We start from the raw sequence: 21,091 nt of genomic DNA, 5'->3' as shown, positions 1-21,091 counted from the left end.
ATTTCAATAATTCGCTTGCGCGTAGGGGTCTTTTGCAGTGATGGGAAAACCCACGAGAAACAGTGCTCTTCAAATGTAAGGCTTTCTATTCTATAGCTTTTAAAGATACATTATTCAAGAGCTAAATTTTCCTATTGCATGTCTTTCTATAGGCCTTAAATGTTGAATAAATTATTAATTAGACATTTATTAACATGGCAGGGCCATAGTCAACTCTCGGTGTCATCGGATGCTCGATATTTAACTAGATTAGAACAGTTCGGCCATTTAATGATTTGATTTAAAAATGGAGAAGCGCGGCTAAGAAACAATCAATTCACACATCTTGTCAAAACTACAGAGATAACTTAGCTAAGAATAAAGTAATTTGGATGAAATTTTCAATATATTAATTTTTCATTATCTATTTTTTAACTATATTACTATAGCAAAAACGGCCAGCTCTTTATCTAAATCTTACATTATGTATGCTTAAGATCTTTGATATAAATTTAGTGATTGAACATATGGGTATTTCATAATGATTATTTAATTATTCTGCATTTTCATATGCATTGTATAAAACTCAGGTCACCGTTTAAATTCTTGTGGGTGTTAAACTCGTTATCAAAATACCAGTTACAAAATGATTCCACAAATTCTGTTCAGTTGAAATAGACTGGTATCTCACCAAAAGTTTGACATTTTTGGCTCCATAAGTTGAGTTAAAAGATAAAATATAACGCTGTCAAAGAAAACAATCGTCAAAAAGAAAGATGACAACAAAAGTTGTTGGGTAAACGCCCCAAGCGTTTTACTAAAACTTTGGTTTATTGAAATTTCGCTGGTGTTTACGATTTGGTATAATCCAATTATTTATGACAAAATTCTAATAAAAACAAAGTATATCTTATGGCGACCGTGTTTCAGTCCATTTAAATCTCGACCACCCGATTGTCTAGAGAGTTGATTATAGGCTTGCCATGTGAATAAATGTCTAAATAATAGTTTATAGATATATAACATTTGAAGCCAAAAGAAAGACCTGCACTAGGCAGATTTATCGCTTACATAATGCATCTTTAACACAACTATTGAATCCAAATATATTTTCTACCATATTCTTGATAAAGACGATACAGTGGGTCCTCGTTGATTAATAATGATCGTGTAACCATAACATTTTGCCGTATTCATTTAGAACCCATGAGTTTAAACAGGTTATAAAGTTACCCAAAGTATACAATATTATATTTAAATGTAATAGTATTTGATACATATATCCCTGTCGTAACGATATTTTAAAGACATGCGAAAAGCTAAATGACAAAAGTACACAAATAAACGTCAACAAAAATATCAAAGAGATCCACGGGAGACAATTTTATTAATACCCGAGGCGTTATACAAAATTATAATAAGCTATTTTTTCTTGACGCTTTAATAATATATAAGAAAGCTGGTGTTCAGTTGTCATTTAATGCGAAATGATAAATTAATATTGTAACCGGAAGGGGTCAGAGAATTCCCATCTCAATGGAAATAGATTATCGTTTAAAATTATGTTCTTATGTATTTCATTGAAGTTATTATATCCATGCAAAAGGTGCATGAATTATGGAATATACTATGCATTAATTATATGGTTGAGATATCCGCCCATTTGTTTAACAACTAACATCATATTGCACGCCCTTTTAATCACACCATGGTACATTTCTGGGTTTTTTTCTCTGTTAATATCAAAAAGATTTAATTTGGGAGATGGTGGGACAATTCATTTTGCATTTTCTATGAGAAGGATCAATTTCCAAATTTTTCCGGGGATCACGTGGCTAAGTGGGTAAGACGCTGGCTCGCTAGCCTGGAGGTCGGGTGTTCGATCCCTGCATTGGCCGAGAAAATTCATCCAGATTTTCCAGCGTGGTTTCCCCTTGTCAGTGATGCAGGACGGAGGGCCTGGCAAGAACAGCTGTCTAGTCGTTCGGATGGGACGAAAAACCGAGGTCCCGTGTACACATTGGCGTGCACGTAAAAGATCCCGTGGCAGTTGGAATTCGATATAAGAGTAGGCCGTAGTGCCGCTGCCCGGGCAAAATTTCCCTCATAGCACACTGTATGACGTATGCCCGTCTTCATTAGCCCAGTTAGGAGCACAACAGTAGGACGTTAAACCCCATTTCATCTCATCTCATCTCCAAATTTTTCCCAGTGCCAACCCCAAGTGCTTTTGGAGGCAGTCTACAAAGAGTCGAGGAATAAATAAACTAGGAATATTATATTGTCTTTGTATGACAACCTTTACTTCAAAATTTCGTGAAGATTTGTGGACTTCATTTCATAATCCTCCTTTAAGAAACACACCATAAATTACTATAAATAAGGTCTGTTATAGAATGACTGAAATTAGATAAGAGTCACTACTTTTTCACTAGTGATTAGAAATATGTATAGTTCTATTGAATCATAAATAAAAGATATTCTATATCTTTAAGTAAGACATATTGAACCCCTTATAAATATCGATCAATGATGATGACTATGCAAATAACACAAAGCAGTTCACTCTTTGTATACACAAACTGTACTTTGATAACTTAAGATGTTTTAAAATGCGAATATTTAGATTCATCAAATATCATAAATTTAAATCCTTCCCGCATTATATACAATATTCGGACAAGCATAATAGCTTGGTCATATACCTGTATGAGAATTAATTCAAATACGCAGAATAGATTTTAAAGAAGTTTTTGTTGACAATATTCGGGTATCAGAAAAGTGTAAGCATGCCATTCGTCGTGCGCGACATTCGTCACAACAGATAACCACCAGAGATATCATCATGGTTTAAAGTCTCTAACTCAGTATCATCCAAAGTCTTCGACATTGAAAACACGAATTAATTGTCTATTTAAATCAACATTGATTGATGGGCTTCTGATATCTAATATTTAAGACAAAATAAACATTTTACCATTGGTACACGAATCGTGTACCATGCATGGGTTTCAGCGCCATTTGTAACAAGGGACTCGAAGAACGAATCTAGACATATTCCACTAGTCATGTCAAACCGTGAGGCCGTATTCTTATCTGGAGAGCATGCGCAAAAACAGCTAGAGATTGCCATTTGATTGAAACTTCTGGCGTGTTTCGCCGAAGATAACTGATTTGAAATTAGAGTAAAAATGGAAACGATTGAATGTAAATCAGTTTATATACATTCATATTGCATTATTATATGAGCTGCGACCCATTTGTGTCAATATTGGCGATTTAGCTCCTTTAAGTAGCGAAATACAAACAAATATTAAAACATTGCGTCGCTTTGAATAAAATGGAATTGGGAGATATCCAAATCAACCTGTTTTGTTTGGTTTTTGTTGTTGTTGTTTTTTTGTGTTTTTAAATCTTTTCTGAGATTCATACGATATGACGAACAGTCGTCAAAAGTATCCCATATCGGCGATGGGCTTAAAAATGTTTTTTTTTTCTATTAAGACGTGGATTACAATAACCGTATTTTATACCATGGTTCATACCTATTTTCTCTATATACATATACATTTATAATAAGATAGATATTTCAGATAATAGAAGAGAGTATTTAAGAATATTTTATTTGTTTGTCAGATGTCAGTTTGGTCCTATAATTTTACGTGGATTTAAGAACAATAAAATCTCAACAAAATTATGTCAATATGTCCCAAATTAGCAGGCCATAACTCATCATGGTCCATTGTTTTACTATGACCCTTCGGCATTATTACCCAGAAGCTATAAATAATAATAGTGATGACCTATCGTTCATTCTTTAGTTTATTGATTTATGAGGTGGTCCTCCCAGGAGAATTCAAAAACAACCAACTAAAATCATTACGTTCTTAGATTACATTACTTCGTTAAATAAAGTGGACTCCCCAAAGCACACACCCTTGCTTTACCCCGTATTTAGTGAGGACAAGTGAACTGAACAAACGTACTGAAGAATTTGCAATGATTTTAAAACTTCAAAAATAAGGCAATTAAAGAGAATTATAAAGGTAAGAAAATACTATACATGAGTATTAGTGAATCTAAAATAAGACTTCTAGGGAGATATCAGTAAATGATAATGTGGATCACATTGAAATATGATCCTTTGTCCTAAGTGATGAAACTGTGTAAAATTGTAACATGTGTGAATTTTGTAATAATCACAATGAAAGCTGTACTTTTAATATTAGAGTACAGTTGCACTAATAGGAAGTTAAAACGGGGTGTCTCAACTCGTGGAATTCGGTGTTATATGACCACTGAAGTGATTTATATTAGCTCTCATATATATTTCCAGAAGTTTGATAGCATATAATAATAATATATTTTATTACGTACACACGAACGACAAGCAACACGCTTGAGTGTACATGTACTGAATTGTGTGTATAAAAACAAAACGGGCATAAAACATCTAACTTATACCTATACATACGTGAATACTCTACATAACATCATTCGGAACAAATAACCTGAAATAAACTTATTTTCTCCAAAATATTTCTATTATTTCAAGAGAAATTAAAATTTAGTTATTTTTGGTCCAGATTGTGCTTTTATCTTCTCCCCAGGTGTTTTAGTTTTTGAAATACAATAATTTGTATGATAATTTAATTTTTTTTATTAACTAAACAACTTGTTTTCTTAAATACTACTCATATTTAAACATACATTCTCTTTCTTTCGTCGATGTATCTGCAATGTATACTTAACGTTACAAATAAGTTCATGTGCACTGACCAATAATTTAATTTTAGGGGTATAGTAAAATAATATTCAGTTTGGGATAATTAAAAAGGAATGGAAATCTCTTGTCCGTAGTCGTGGGCACAACCCATGGACATAAGGAAGCTTTGGTTAATATTTTGAATCCGATATTATAATGGTAGCAATTAACAAATTGGATTTCCCTTAAATTATGAATGTCAGTGTGTACCACATCTATACAAATATAGATATATACCGATTGTATAGTCTCCGCAGTGTAACTGCTATGAAAATCTCAAGATAACATTTTGACACTAATTAAAAGTTAACGAGTTTACAATTCCCTCATTTTAAAGTGAACGTGTTTACATTTATTGAAAACCCTGTTAAATAGTTTGTTAGAAATGTGGGTCTTTGACAAAGACAAAATGTTTGTAAATATTAGCCAAGTTCTGTGCTTCATTTATTAAATGAATACAAAATCCCATGGTCTAATATTATTCTAAGAAAAGCTTAATCAGTAACATCAACTACTTGAACATTTAATCTCATATCAGTTTATCTAATCGATTTTTAGATAGGCTAGTCCTGTAATATGAGTAGAATAAAACCAGGTGTTTTGTATAATGATGAAGTCCATATATTTATACAGTACATTGTCTGGTGGAGTTTTTCATTTGTTTTCTTGGTATTTCATGAATTCATAAGTGATACATGCAGTATAGAACCTGTTATAAGGATACAAGGATATTACCGTATTACTAGGATGTCCTAAAAGGTGTAGATTTTAATGCGGAAACACAATTCTTAAACCCGTTTCTGTCTTGAAAGAGGTCAGTAAAAGACCCCAGCATATTATTATAAAATATGTTATATTATATGGCTATTAATTGTGCATGTGACAACTGCCGATAAATCTTTTAAATGTATTACGCCGCCCCCAACTAATATTGTCAAATTGAATGTAAAAAAACCCAAAAAACCTTCTATTGACCGCGTCCTCATTTTTCTCAATACTATATATTTTATTTCTATATAAACCAAGCAAAATAGAATGTCTTTTAAAATAAACATATATGATGAGGGGTCGTATAATTTAATTCTTAAAATGCTGAATTTAACACTTATGCAGTGGGTTGTGTTCACAGTGTATAGATCTGGTGTAAAAATCAACAGACAGTAACACTTTTATTTGTATCGAGCTAATACCTTATATTATTTAGCATTTACTTGCAAATGTGTTCTCTTTGATCTGTATCTTTTGATTTTTGATTTATTAAGTATTGCGATTTTGCAAGGATAGACCATTCAACCCCGGGTGTTTATATTGCCAGTCAATAATATAGGAACCCAGAGTTCGTTATGTTTTCAACGGGTTACATACATGTATGCTATAGTGGTTTAATCTCCTTTCTGTGTGTTTCGATTTTATAATTAAAATAAAGGTGTTAGTACTTGTGTGTTATCTTTCTTTTAAGTTATCACCTGTAACATTATCTCCTCACAGGTGACACACACACAGAATGGCAGCAAACGGGGATAACGAGGAAACTAAGGCGATTCGAGATACGCTTTTGAAAGACAACGGAGATGTAATAAATGGATTATCGAGTTTACAGACGTTTGATGAATGTACAAGAAGTGAAAAATCAGAGGGCGAATGTGAATCGAAATCAACCGGTGGATGTTGTGGAAAGATTAAAAACTGTTTCGATAAAGTAAGCCGTCCGTTTACAACAGCACATAATCCGCTTCCCGATTATCCGACTTTAAAGGATAGATTTGTGTATGGATTAAGATGTCCTCCTCACGGAAGAGCAGCTCGATGGCTGGTATTTATACTTACAATAGTTATTTTGTGGGCTATAGTGTGGTCAATCGTCGAAGAAGAGGCTCTACCATATCACAGTTATTTTGGAATGATTATTCTGTTTCCGCTATGTATTATCGGTGGACTTAACGTACAACAGATTAGACTACCTCCATTACTTGGTAAGTATCGCTAATAAAGAATCAAAAGGCAACAACATTCTGATTTAGATTCAACTAGTTCATTGTATTCCATAGTCTAATTTGCCGTGAGTAACACGGTTACTGAAGGTAGAACTTCCACTGTTGGTAGAAATTTGGACAATTGTTTTTGTCTCTTTAAGATAGATTACATTCGCAGTTATATAGTAATCGTGACTGAGAATGCATCAAGAATAACATGGGGCATTAAATGTTATATATTGTTTTTCTATTAAGGCATGTTATTGCTAGGATGTCTACTTAGAAATGTACCAGTAGTTAACTTTGCTGAGAGTATAGACAAACAATGGTCTTCATCATTAAGGTAAGTAGAGATAGTATTTACTAAGAATTGTGTTTAAACAGTTATTTTCAATGACAACAAATGAATAAATATAGCCTACTCATTTTTCGATAGATTATCTAATGCCACTGTCCAAATCGAAGTGCCGTAATTGTTGCATTGTTTAAATCACAGATTGCGATTTTAGCACTTCGTTTACATCTCCGCGAAGAGCCCTTTGTCAAATAACGCCGCCTCGAAAGGGACGATGTAGGTGCAGACTATGTCCACCAAATTATAGCTCTGGTCGTTAGATTTGGATTATTATCACCACACTTAACGTCCGACGTGGAATTTATTTTATAACTGATCGAAGCCGGAAGTTTTATATGGTAACAGTTTCCTATCTCTGGTTCATAAGTTCTTGCATCCTCCAAAGATTGAGAGGTTGAAATTGTTGACAGTATGGTATAGAGAGCAAATAGGAGATTATGTTAAATAAGATGCTTGAAAGCTTAAAATTTATTATATTTATACACGGTCAAATTAATTACTTTAAAGCTCGTTTCATTTCTGGCTAGGTGGGTAAGGCGCTGGCTCGCTAGCCTGGAGGTCGGGTATTCGATCCCTGCATTGGCCGTAAAAGTTCATCCCGATTTTCCGACGTGGTTTCCCCTTGTCAGTGATGCAGGACGGAGGGCCTGACAAGGACAGCTGTCTAGTCCTTCGGATGAGACGAAAAACCGAGGTCCCTTGTAAACATTGGAATGAACGTAAAAGATCCCTTGGCAGTTGGAATTCGATATAAGAGTAGGCGATAGTGCCGCTGCCCGGGCAATATTTCCCTCATAGCACACTGTATGGCGTATACCCGTCATCATTAGCCCAGTATAGGAGCAGAACAGTAGGACGTTAAACCCCATTTCATTTCATTTCGTTTCATTTCAGTTTACTGTAGGATCGTAGAAATGAATAACAAGAAAACATCTGATTGCGTTTTAAACCAAAACAGGATATTTTCTTTCTTACTCTATCTTGAAGCAAAAACATATTCATCAAACACATATGAATTAGTTTTTCCTGTGTTTGTCGCAAAAAAGTGTTCGACCTACTCTTTGTTCCAATAAGAATTTCAATTATTGGTACATTTACTTGAATATTTAAGTGTTCTGTTGTGAGTGAATCTATATTTATTGATATATTAGAAATAGCAGAGAAACATATTTGATTTAGTTGGGTAAAACTTTTTTCTTTCTTTCTTTCTTTACAGAGCTATAGCCCTGGTCATCATTTTGATTCGAGCTGGTTTGGGCCTTGATCCCGTAGCATTAAAGAAATTGTCCCTTGTTGTGTTGCGGTTGGCAGCTTTACCATGTATCTTTGAAGCATTAACCGTTGGTGTAGCTGCTTGGGGTATACTCGGCTTTCCCTGGTCATGGGCTTTTATGCTTGGGTACGTTAAACTGATTTTCTCAACAAAAAAGAATATGTTATGTCGAAATTGTAAAGACCATATTTAAACAAAGACTTATTCTAATCATAATATTCATGGCTGCACTGTTTGTGCGATTGAGCTTTATTTTATTGTTATGATGTGACACTATTTATGGAATTAAATGACACTCACCAGAGTAGCCCCAGACTTCCCGTGGTACCCGTTGATAGAAGCGGGTTTAAGCTTAGAAACTAAACACTGAAATGTGACGAAGTCCACTGAAAGTTTCAGCTAAATCATTTGAACCGTTCGGAAATGTTTCCTAGATGTTGGTTAACGGGAATTCCAAGCATATCGGTGCCCCGGCTCTGATTGGGATAAATGACAATGCGATAAAGCCATATTTAATGTACACGTGCGATTAAATATTTGGTCCTAAAATTATTTGGACAAAAGAATATAAATCCATTAACATCCCCGGTGTGACAGTGTGAGATGGTACCTGGTGTGTGATTACCGTTTAGCGCATGCTCAGTTGTGGGAGTCAGCTCACACCGTTATGGACACGGTGTGCATCCCGACTCCCCGTGATAGGATTTCCCCTAAGATTTTCTTACGGTCAAATCGGTTTCTACACTATTATCTACCAATATTTACAGTATTATTATATCAGGAGACGGTGTCGAGTTTCTGTTGTTTGTTTATTTCGATAAAAAGTAGAAACACAAATTGACAAAGACGCGGATTCACCGATAAAGTGAGCTGTAGCTATTCGCGTTGATGGAAAATCATCGGTCGCGTGACGGCAGACCGCGTATATAAACGATAATTTCGCTTACATTTCGATAATTTTTGGGCCTGAATCTTTGCAGATTATGGGATTGATATTAAACTATTACAACACAATTGCTAGTAATACATGTACATTTAAATAAAATAATAATTCAGAATCGTAAATTGAAGGAGGCTATATTTCAGCCGCTGGCTCTCAGATTTCATGCTAGTCACGTGACCTTAAATCCCTAATATGAGTAATAAACAGATAGGCTATATTGTGAAGTTGTAAAAAATTTTAATAAGAGGTACAAAATTAAAATAACAATGATACAGAGAAATCCCAATCATATAAAGGCCAATATTCAATCTGCAAAATAGTTAATTATTAAAACATAGTTAAAACATCAAAAAGTGTAACGAATAATCACTTAAATCACTAAATTCAAGCTGTCACACCAGATTAAACATTGAAGGAGCTAAACCTCTAACTCCATCATTTTCCATCATATTTGAAATTAAAAAACAAGATTTAAAAGTCAATATTTGTCTATTTCAATCAATATTGATGTTGTTATCTTGCCGTGAAAATATTGGATCTCAATTTCCAGTATTAACGCATAATGAACATTTTATAATCAGTACACGAGTCGTGTATTCTAGGGGTTCGGTGCCATTTGTAACGAGTCGTGTATTCTAGGGGTTCGGTGCCATTTGTAATGAACATTGAAAAACTTATCTACAAGAGAATGCGGAATGAATTAGTAATGGCTGATTCACAATCGACAATATATGAATAACAAATGTGTAGAATAGACAAAGCGGGCGAAAACGAGTGTCGTTCAATTTGAAATGTTCGCGCATTTCACTGAACTTAAATGATCAGAAATAACTATAGTTATTGAATGTAAATCACTTTATATACGTTCATTTATGCTTTTGGACCCATTTTAGTCTATTTTAATGTTCCAGAGAATAAAGCAATACACCCTTTAAGTACCGCGAGAAGGGGTAAGGGGTGGGGTGCACCACGGTGTTATTTCTAGTGGCCGATTTACCATGTTGCAAATGGCGGAGCATAGCCACAAACAATGAATGAAATTATCTGGGATTTCGAAAGATAAAAAAATTATTTTACACGTTACATAATATGTTAGAGCACCATAATCTGTTCAGTGCTAATGGGGCCTCTAAAGATCTTAAACCGGCCTGGTAATTAACATTAGGTTTAGATAATCTTCTGTGGATACAGCGGCCTATCTAACATAATAAAATATCTTTGGAATTTTTCAGTTTTATCCATTCAGCTGTTTCACCGGCTGTAGTTGTACCTAGTATGTTAAAGTTACAAGAGGAGAAATTAGGTACAAATAAGGGTATACCTACAATGGTTATTGCTGCTGGTAGTTTAGATGATGTATTAGCTATCAGTGGATTTGGCATTGCCCTCGGTATAGCATTTTCACAAGGTAAACATAGTTATTGAATGTTTAATAAGAGTTATTTCAGTAACATTCATACAAGGAGGTGACAAATATCGTTGGCAGAGTCATTAATGCAAACATATGATCACTGCAGACATATCCTTGAAGTAATGTTTAAATCTCCTAATAGTTATAATGTATAATACTGTTATACTCTATCTTGTCTTCATTTTGGACTATGGGTATGAGAACCAGTCTACCATAATATCTTGTGTAAAACGCTTGCAATAATCAACGTCCGATCCACAGGCTGGTTTCGTTCATATTTTTCCAACAGGATACAAGTTGTCAACGTTGGTAAAACTTTCTCAGAACCTTGGACATTCCTTGTGGCGTTCCACAGGGCAGTATCCTGGATCCCTTGTTTTTTCCTCTGTTATATGTGAATGTCATGATCATTAGCATACATGTCCCTTGTAAATTAATCCTATATGCTACCGACAGTGCCGTCCTGTTTTCCCATTCAAATCCTGACATAGTATCTGTAAAATTTTGTCATGTCTTAAAGGCTTGTTCAGATTGGTCAGTACACAATAATTTGTCCCTTCATTTAAGTAAAACTGAATGTATGTTATTTGGCTCTAAAGAAAACCAGTAGTTTTGAAATGGTGTGTAATGATCACGTCATTCAAGCAACATAGAGTGTAAAGTATCTGGGTCTATAATAATATATTGATCATTATCTCTCTTGTGAATGAATAGTTAATAATATTATTAAAAAGGTGAATACCAGATTGAAATGTTTATTTTGATCGAAAAAGTCTTTAACAAAGTATACTAGGAAATTATTAACCAATGCTCTTATACAATATCACTTAGATTATGCATGCTCAGCTTGGTTCTCAGGCTTAAACAAGAAGCTAAAGAACAAACTGAATTTTTTTTACAACAAAGTTATCCGATTCATACACGCCTTATATCCCAGAGATTCAATTACCCAAAATCTGTATAAAGATCTAAATAGTTTAAATCTTGAAAATATAGTGTCAAATAACTGAAATTGAACCATTGTCACAAAAAGTTTCATAATGGGTCTCCAGTGTACATGAAAGCCGATCTTCGCTTGGTCAGAGATGGTCATCTACATAGTACTAGGTGAAGCATTTAAAATTATGTTGTACCAAAATGCAAAAATAATACTCAATATTCAAGTTTTTACTATTCAAGTATTCAGGCCTGGAATGAACTTCCAAACCAACTTAAATCAATAGAGAACATTGTCACTTTTAAGAAATTAAAAAAATATAAATACGTGTTAGCAAAATAAATCAAATGTCTTAGTTTGTTTATGTATGTATACTCCAATGTCTTTCACACCTCTTTGTACTTCACAACCCTTACGGTGCACACACAAATCACTATTTATTGTCATATTTCACCCTTCATCTTTCATAAATGATTCTGTACCTTTATGATGACATGACCTGATCCTCCTCCAATTTCCCCATTGGGAATAAACCTAGTTTTAATTTAAGCAGGTTTTCATGGGTTATCCTCAAGAGACTGATCATTCATGACATCATTGCTTTTTATCTCATCAAAACTTTCTCATCTTATTAATATTATCATGTGACGTTATATTATCATATTATCATCTATATTGTTGTGTTTGTTATTTCTCTTGGAAAAATAAAAAAATAATTGGCAGTTACCTAATGTTGGACTACGAGTATGCGTGTCAATTGTCAAATGTGCAACGGATCATTTCAAGTTTTGTGTGTGTACGTGTGTGTGTGAGGGTGGGGTGGGATAGTATTTTAGATTTATAAAAAATGAAAGAATGCCCAAGAACTTATATAAATCTTTATTTCTATAGGTGATTTAACTATGACCATTATACATGGACCGATAGAAGCTGTTGTTGGTCTGACGTTTGGTTTAATTTATGGTGTAATATGCTGGTATCTTCCTAACCCTAATAGTGTAAGTATACAATTTATATTTTGGAGAAAGGATGGATCGTTTCATGATAGTGCAGTCTATATTGGCCAGTGGGGAAGGTGGACATCTCGACTGATTCCATAGTATTGCCAGTACCCCCAAATACTCTTTTCATTTGTTACATAAGTAAATCTGTTAATTTATAATTGATATTTGAGTAACGAGTGTACAATGAAAATGTTATTTTAGCTTTCTCTCCATATTTTACAATGAATCATACATGCGTTGATAAAATTAACCCCAAGAAAACTGGTTACAGAATTATATACCTAGCTGAGTGGATATATAGTTTCAGACAAATAAATGTCCCAACATTAGATAACATTCAGAAATGAAGGCGGGGCTTAAATATTTACATCACCGATGAACTAAAGTTTCTGCAAGAAATTTTATGCTGACTATACTTTGAATAATTATTATAGTACATTATATGATTTCAGAGTCGAGTTGTATTTTATCGGTTTGCTCTGGTATTTGGAGGTGGTTTGTTTTCTGTATTTGGAAGTAGAACACTGGAATTGCCAGGAGCTGGTGCGTTGGCTTGTCTAACTTTAGCATTTGTTGCTGCTCATGGATGGAGACGACATGGTTGGACAGGAGCTGTAAGTTTCTTGAATACTTATATTTAACCCGAACCATTATTGGCCTGGTTTCATGATTCCATTTGGCAAATGTAAGAGAATGTATCCTAATCTCATTTACGGTCGAAATAATTACAATTATTTTATTTTTGTTAAGAATCCTGTGACTACATTAATGGGCAGACTATGGCAGATATTTCAACCTTTGTTATTTGGTCTGATTGGTGCAGAAGTCGATATAACAAAAGTAAAAGTAGATCTTATAGGTAAGAATCATGACTAAGTCATCATAACTAACAAACACTAAAGCCCAACACAAATGAAATGTGTTTTATTGTCCTAATGCGCTGCACCAACAGGGCTAATGAAGACGGAATATGCAACAGAATATATCCGCTGCCTCGGTCACCATATCAGTCACTTCAATAATATCCCAACTAGCTATATAACACAACTGGAGCATTTCTACTTGAATACGTGCACACTGCAGTTTCCTAAATAAACCTGTGATTTTTACCCATCCAACCCCTCCAATCCACTTACACACACTACCACATCCACCATACATATGTCTGTATGCGTAAGAGGAGTTGAGAAGGGTGTGGGTACACGTAAGTGATAACCTTGTTTATAGGCTAGGTATTTCCTGTCTATCCGTATATTTCCAATCCATGGTGCAACAAGCTGGAAGTCTAATGCACGCTTTCTAACAGTATTATAATAAGATTGGTACAAAACTTATATTGATGAATAATATGGAATCGGTGGGACATAGTTCATCATATTGCCTTTTCTGTTTCTGATTACAGGTGCAGGAATCGGTGTTTTATTTATTGGTTTATCTGTTAGAGTTGTGGTTTCATTTCTGGTTATGTATGGAACTGATTTAAATCTGAGAGAGAAATTATTTGTTCCATTCGCATGGTTACCAAAAGCTACTGTTCAGGTGGGTAACTATATCAACTACGCCATGTAGTATCGATATTTATTTAAAATAAATTGCCATCTGCATAGTTTGTACACATCAAATACTGCTCAATGAAATGAACTGAAGTAGTGCTTAACATCCTACTTTTCTGCACCAACCGGGTCAATGAAGATGTGCATACGCGAGCCCGGACAGCGGCGTTTCCAGATACTTTTCATCACATTCCAATATTATCAGTGGATCGTTTCGTGCATGTCGACTAGTTTACGGGTGAACGACTGGGTCCAATTTTCCATGTCAGACACAGTACTGCTCGACTGAAAAGTTGAAATCAAACTGGAAAGTTCTGAAGAACTTTCTGAGCAGGGATCGAACCCAGTAACCCCGGTTTAGAAAGCCAGCGCCTTGCTCACTGAAACATTAGCATTTCAAAATATATGGGTGATTTTGTGTATAAATATGAACCTGTACTATAGCGATTTTTTTAAAACTTATTATAACATCTATTTATTCCAGGCTGCTGTGGGTTCAGTAGCACTTGATACAGCCCGTGAAAAGGGTGGAGATCCAGAATTAATAGAACTAGGCACAAAGGTGAGTGTAAACAAACTATAAAATATTGATGTACATTTAGAATACCAGTGGGTTCTTTTCTCTTGGTTTTCTGTTTACATGGGAATTTAAAATTTACATGGATCGTTAAAATTTCACATGGATCGTTAAAATTTCACATGGATCGTTAAAATTTCACTTAAAAGTCAACCCCTTGCTGGTCCTAACTGCCACTATCTCCTCGGGGTCCTGTTTATAGGTTGTAATGGGAAGTGCCATAGCTCATATTCGTCACGGGCCCCTTACGTTTATGGATGGTGCTTTATTTATCACATCCTACTGGTCTTTGTTACGTACTGGCCAGCTTTTAGCAATATTCTCTACTACTACTACTACCACAACTACTACTTACTTCTACTACTACTGTTTTTATCCCTATTTCAGGTACTAGCTATGGCAGTTTTAGTCATTATCATCACCGCCCCACTGGGTGCCTTAGCCATCTCAATAACCGCTCCCAGGTTATTGACAAAGGAGGTTTTGGAAATTAATATAGAAGAAGGAACGCCACCAGATGATATTGAAGAAAAGAAGTCATAATAAAGTGAAATATTACCGCAACCATTGGGTATTAATGTATAGAGCAATAGACTTTAAGATCTAAAATATATTATGTTTCTTGTTTAAAGATACGTAATGTAATATTTAGATAAAGGGCTGGCCGTTCTTGCTATAATAGTTCAAAAATAGATAATGCAAAATGAATATATTTAAAATTTCATTCAAATTACTTTATTCTAAGCCCAGTTATCACTGTTTGTAGTTTTAACAAGATATGTGCATTGATTGTTAATTATCGTAACCAGGGTACTGGTATATTCGAAACTTAGCGGGGTGGTTGGATGGTCGAATGGTTAGCACGTGCGCGCTGTGTCATGAGGTCTGTCATTGAGTCAACGTGCGTGGTTTCGATTCCCCGGTTGTACATGACAATGAATAGGATCGCCTGTCCAACCTCGTGGGTTTTCTCCGGGTCCTCCGGTTCCCTCCCACTGCTAAAGACCTCTACGCGCAAGCGAATTATTGAAATAAAATTGAACCATGTGTTAGTCCCGAAATGACCTAGTTTGTGTCGAGTGGACGTTAAAACACGATTCTCTCTCTTGTCGTTCTCTTTACAATTTTAAAAATAAATCATTAAATGGCCGAACCGTTCTAATCTACATACAATCAGAGTCATCCGATGACATAGAGAGTTGATTATGGCCATGATAATAAATGTCTAAGCTATATAACATTTAAGGCCTAAAGAAAGACCTGCAATGTGCAGATTTACCTCTTGAATAATGTGTCTTTAATAAGTCCTACCTGGATACGTGGCGTTGACCTAAACAAAACTAAATCTAAAAATCGCGAATGTAAATACAAGAAAATAAGCATTCAAACAAGCCCTAGACCGGTTGCCTGATACGGAATATGCATTTAAAACATTTAATATAGAATGTATCCAAATTATATTTAAGTGCTGATAAGGTAACTTTAATTTTGATAATACATATATAGTTGAATTTGTATTTGTAAATAATATTATAATCAGTGTATAAGAAATTTTATATAAGATAATATTATGTAACAATAGAAAATATTTTATTATATTTAATATTCATAACATATCAATTTACAACATTCCATTTTGTTTAGTATAAAATTAATTTTATTGACGAGAAGTCAAAATTATGAAAAGGGTCAGTTGTGTCCGACTTCTTAAAAAATGATCAAGTTGTATGGCAGGAATTTGGCCTACATCTTCGTATGTAAATCCATTACTCATTTACCTACTTAACTCCCAGATTCCATGGTGAATTTGAAGAAAGTGAATTAATTAAATCTAACTATTTATTTTAACCCATAATCGCCTGTAGACAAAACAGTTTAGAATCGAGAAATTGTCTTATTATTTGAAGATCGGATATATGAACAGATAGACAAGCTGTGATGTCACTGCGACTTTTTGATATACGTGATGGTTTTGGAACGTCCAGTTGGCACTGTTCTGGTCAACGCAATATAATAATATATAAGATATAGAAATAATATATTTAAAAAGATATAACAGTATATTCATATGATATTCATATGCCTTAAGGGTAGGCAATAATAATGTTCAAGCTGTCAGAAACTTGCACAAGAAACCCAGCCGACACGATGTTCAGTGTATGCCTCCCGGTACTTTAGTGACTTTTATTATTCATGTAATTTTACAAATATTAACATTTATTAGCAATAATCAACTGATTTATCGTATGATTTTAAGGACGAGTTTTTCTAAACCGTTTTTAATTCAAATATTAATGTGTTCATTAATGTGTTCCAAATGATTTGTGCTTTTTTTGTAAATGTCTTGAATGATACTTTTGTATTTGTATATAATATGTGATTTAGAATGATATAAATATTCTTTGAAAAATTCTTGCCGTGTGTCTAGATGATATGTATGGGGGATAACTCTTAATTATAGATCCCCATTTTTTCTAGTGGAATTAGATAAGGCAAAAGTCCTATTACCATTGGGTCCATATTTACACATATTGCTTGGTTTTGTGCCGGCACAATCGTGTGATCAACTTCATAATAACATGTGCAGAAACGTGGGACGTTTGGCCCCATTTCACACCATTTCACATCAACAGCATTGACAGACCGACAACTCGCAGCATGGGCCGTTTTGGGTCTATTTCTTTTTGCTGCATAGACATAGGACGCAGAATTAAGAGTGACATAAATTTGGACTCGATTGACATTGGGTAAAGTATCTAAACTGAACTATAAGCAAATGAATCATTTTCTTCAAAACGAAAACAAACTAACAATAAGGGGGAAAATCCAAGAAAAAAGGTGGAATATTTCCCAAATGATCAGCTGGATGCTACAAGAAATCTCAATGAAAGCACATTGAAGAAAAGCTCTCATAAATAACCGTTTCGTGAAGTGAAGAAAATGCCAAGTAAAATTAGATTGTAGTCAAAGGGGGGCATCAAAACATTACATAAGCGTGTGCAAAAATGCAAGTGTATTAAGTACAAAGCTAGGGCAAATGTCCTTATTTCTATTAAGCAAATAAAACATAGCACTGAATACATGAAAGAAGCATTCGAAATGATACACAATAGAATATTCGCTTAGAATCAAATCAAGATACAGTATATTACAGTTTTAATTAAATTAAATTGCTATGCAAACTAATATTCTTCGCCACCAACTTCTTCTTCTCCCTCTCCGTCAACAGAATCACAACCAACTTCTTCATAATCCTTCTCTAAAGCAGCCAAATCTTCTCTAGCTTCCGAGAATTCGCCTTCTTCCATACCTTCACCAACATACCAGTGGACGAAAGCTCTCTTGGCGTACATCAAATCAAATTTGTGATCCAGACGAGCCCAGGCTTCAGCAATAGCAGTGGTATTACTCAACATACAAACAGCTCTTTGTACCTTAGCCAAGTCACCTCCTGGTACAACAGTTGGTGGTTGGTAGTTGATGCCAACTTTAAAACCAGTTGGACACCAGTCAACAAATTGGATGGTTCGCTTGGTCTTGATGGTAGCGATGGCGGCATTGACATCTTTAGGAACAACGTCACCTCGGTACAACATGCAACAGGCCATGTATTTACCGTGACGTGGATCACATTTTACCATCTGGTTGGCTGGTTCAAAACACGCATTAGTGATTTCAGCAACAGAGAGTTGTTCATGATAAGCCTTTTCAGCAGAAATAACTGGAGCATAAGTGGCAAGAGGAAAATGTATACGTGGGTAGGGTACCAAGTTAGTCTGGAACTCTGTCAAGTCGACATTCAGGGCACCGTCAAATCTCAGGGAAGCGGTGACTGAGCTAACGATCTGGGCAATCAAACGGTTCAAGTTGGTGTACGTTGGGCGTTCAATATCCATGTTACGACGACAGATATCATAGATAGCTTCATTGTCAACCATGAAGGCACAATCGGAATGTTCTAGGGTAGTATGGGTGGTCAAGATAGAGTTGTAAGGCTCAACAACAGCAGTGGATATTTGAGGTGCCGGGTATATAGCGAACTCTAATTTAGATTTCTTGCCATAATCGACACTCAATCTTTCCATGAGAAGGGAGGAGAATCCAGAACCGGTTCCTCCACCAAAACTGTGAAAGATGAGGAAACCTTGAAGGCCTGTACATTGATCAGCCAGTTTTCTGATTCTGTCTAGAACTAAATCAATAATGTCTTTACCCACAGTGTAATGACCTCTGGCATAATTATTGGCGGCATCTTCTTTACCAGTAATAAGTTGCTCGGGGTGGAACAGTTGGCGGTATGTACCGGTTCGTACTTCATCTGAAATGGAGGTTTAATTTTTTATACTGAAACCACTGATAAAGACAAACTCAAGGTTCTTTCGCGAATACGCTTTACACCCCACCCCACCCCCTCGCAATAATAATAATCCACTCTTACTTTTGTTTTTGAAATGAAGTATAATTAGACCGATAAACATATATTATCAATATATAATTGCCAATCCTACTAAACTTACCAACAACTGTAGGTTCCAGGTCTACAAACACGGCCCTCGGTACATGTTTACCAGCTCCAGTCTCGCTGAAGAAAGTATTGAAGGAATCGTCTCCACCTCCAATAGTTTTATCTGAGGGCATTTGACCATCGGGCTGGATACCATGTTCCAAACAGCACAACTCCCAACAGGCATTGCCCATCTGGACACCAGCCTGGCCGACATGAATAGAGATACACTCACGCTGGAAGTAAAAGTAGAGAGGGATAAATGGGGTTTAACGTCCACTCGGCACAAACTAGGTCATATCAATTTTATTTCAATAATTTGCTTGCGCGTCGTAAACTATGGGTCTTTAGCAGTGGGAGGAAACCGTAGGACCCGGAGAAAACCCACGAGGTTGGACAGGCGACCTTACTCCTTGTCATGTACAACCGGCGAATCGAAACCGCGCCAGTTGACTCAATGACAGACCTTATGATACAACGCGCACGCGCTAACCATTCGCCCCCCCCCACCTACACACACTGCACACACGAAGTTTGACAGAGAAACAGTGTCGCTTCAAGGGAAACAACTACGATATCTGATGTGGGCACAGACTAGTAATTCTTTCGCCATATATAACCACGAATAGCCCAAACATCCTACAATCATCCGAATAAAAGTATCTTTCCCTGAATGGTCGCCATGTTGAAAACTCATTGTTCTGTTTTGTTATGAGTTTTTAATCCGGTTCACATTTTTCACACACACAAAAGCAAAGGCTAAATAATCATTTTCCAAATATATGAAAACTGAAACAGAATGAATACTTCTCAAAATCCACGAAGTATACTTGGCGTTTTCGACAAAAGTCGTCAATGTAGGCATTAAAATGTCAGCCAACTAGCTTCGCGTCTGTTCTAAAACGGAGTTAATTGAATTGCTACAAATAGAGGCACTAAATCATGAGAAATGGCTGTGACGGGAGTCGGCAGGCCCCAGTGACAAGATGACAACCTAGCAGGGGTCGAGGGGTCTCCATCTCTACCCCCCCCCCCCGGGGTTGAGGGGGTCCTTAGTGCAAACGATCTAGTTAGTAAACTGAATGAAGTTGTTGTGGATCATAGGCCTATATATTTCCTCTGTTGCCCTCACCATGATCCGTCACTGATAACAGGGGAAGCCATTACTAGTCTTAATCCATGTACAATTTTATCGAATAGCAAAAAAAAAACCTACCCTTTTAAAACACTCACCATTTTGAATCTTAGATTATTTTTATAGCAGACGATTAATATCACTAGATTTGATGTATAACCAGAGAGAGATATCACTTGATCTGTGCTACAAGAAAAGTTTCAGATCATTTTATTCTCTAAATTGTTTTCTGGTATTGACCAGTTTCTATGGACTGTCATAACAAAATAAAACAACAACACGCCGATAATCCAGTTATTTTAATATGGTTAGCCCCATATTAATCTCTTAGGTTGGCACCATTTCCCTGGTCATAATCTCCATAATCAAAGTCCAGGTCATGTTTAGATTATTACAAAATGGATTCATTGATATCAAATTTAAAGCGTTTACGATAAAATTCTTGTTGGTTAGTAACAACGAAATCAAACTTTGCTAACGTCGTTGAAATTTACTTTGATGGTTTTATTCAGCTCTCCTTTGGAAATGTTTAGTCCTTGGGATCGATTGATACAGGTGTCTACCGTAGGCTAGGCTGATCAAAAACACACATTGTTAAAAATATTGTTCAGTCTAGAACAAAAACAAAAGTAGTGCCAATCTATTTAGTTAAAGGGGCATTATGGGTGATAAGATAAAGAGT

General features: G+C 35.4%; 2 protein-coding genes across 4 annotated transcripts in view; one reads left to right on the top strand and one right to left on the bottom strand.

The window, feature by feature from the left end:
• Positions 1 to 17,182, top strand: part of LOC126831099 (sodium/hydrogen exchanger 9B2) — a 38,168-nt gene extending 20,986 nt beyond the window's left edge. For 2 of the 3 annotated variants that reach the window (XM_050561722.2, XM_050561723.1), the window contains exons 2-11: positions 6,233 to 6,717; positions 6,973 to 7,060; positions 8,289 to 8,471; positions 10,521 to 10,696; positions 12,528 to 12,634; positions 13,093 to 13,254; positions 13,391 to 13,499; positions 14,043 to 14,179; positions 14,678 to 14,755; positions 15,158 to 17,182. In XM_050561722.2, coding sequence (XP_050417679.1) covers positions 6,249 to 6,717; positions 6,973 to 7,060; positions 8,289 to 8,471; positions 10,521 to 10,696; positions 12,528 to 12,634; positions 13,093 to 13,254; positions 13,391 to 13,499; positions 14,043 to 14,179; positions 14,678 to 14,755; positions 15,158 to 15,313 — 1,665 coding nt within the window. In that variant the 5' untranslated portion in view covers positions 6,233 to 6,248 and the 3' untranslated portion in view covers positions 15,314 to 17,182. Of the gene's footprint in view, positions 1 to 4,001; positions 4,026 to 6,232; positions 6,718 to 6,972; positions 7,061 to 8,288; positions 8,472 to 10,520; positions 10,697 to 12,527; positions 12,635 to 13,092; positions 13,255 to 13,390; positions 13,500 to 14,042; positions 14,180 to 14,677; positions 14,756 to 15,157 lie in introns of those variants that run through there. The other variant, XM_050561724.2, reaches the window with a different exon arrangement.
• A 770-nt stretch (positions 17,183 to 17,952) lies between these two features.
• LOC126830482 (tubulin alpha-2/alpha-4 chain-like) lies at positions 17,953 to 19,510 on the bottom strand (the record flags this gene model as incomplete). The annotated part of the gene is made up of 2 exons (XM_050560870.1): positions 17,953 to 18,649; positions 19,287 to 19,510. Coding segments are annotated over 2 exons (921 nt in total), but the record flags the coding sequence as incomplete, so codon positions are not given.
• Positions 19,511 to 21,091: the final 1,581 nt, after the last annotated feature.

This window comes from Patella vulgata, chromosome 8 (assembly GCF_932274485.2).
Source record: "Patella vulgata chromosome 8, xgPatVulg1.2, whole genome shotgun sequence".
Classification (NCBI taxonomy): domain Eukaryota; kingdom Metazoa; phylum Mollusca; class Gastropoda; family Patellidae; genus Patella; species Patella vulgata.
The sequence above is the reverse complement of the archived record's forward strand: the minus strand, read 5'-3'. Positions and strand labels throughout refer to the sequence as shown.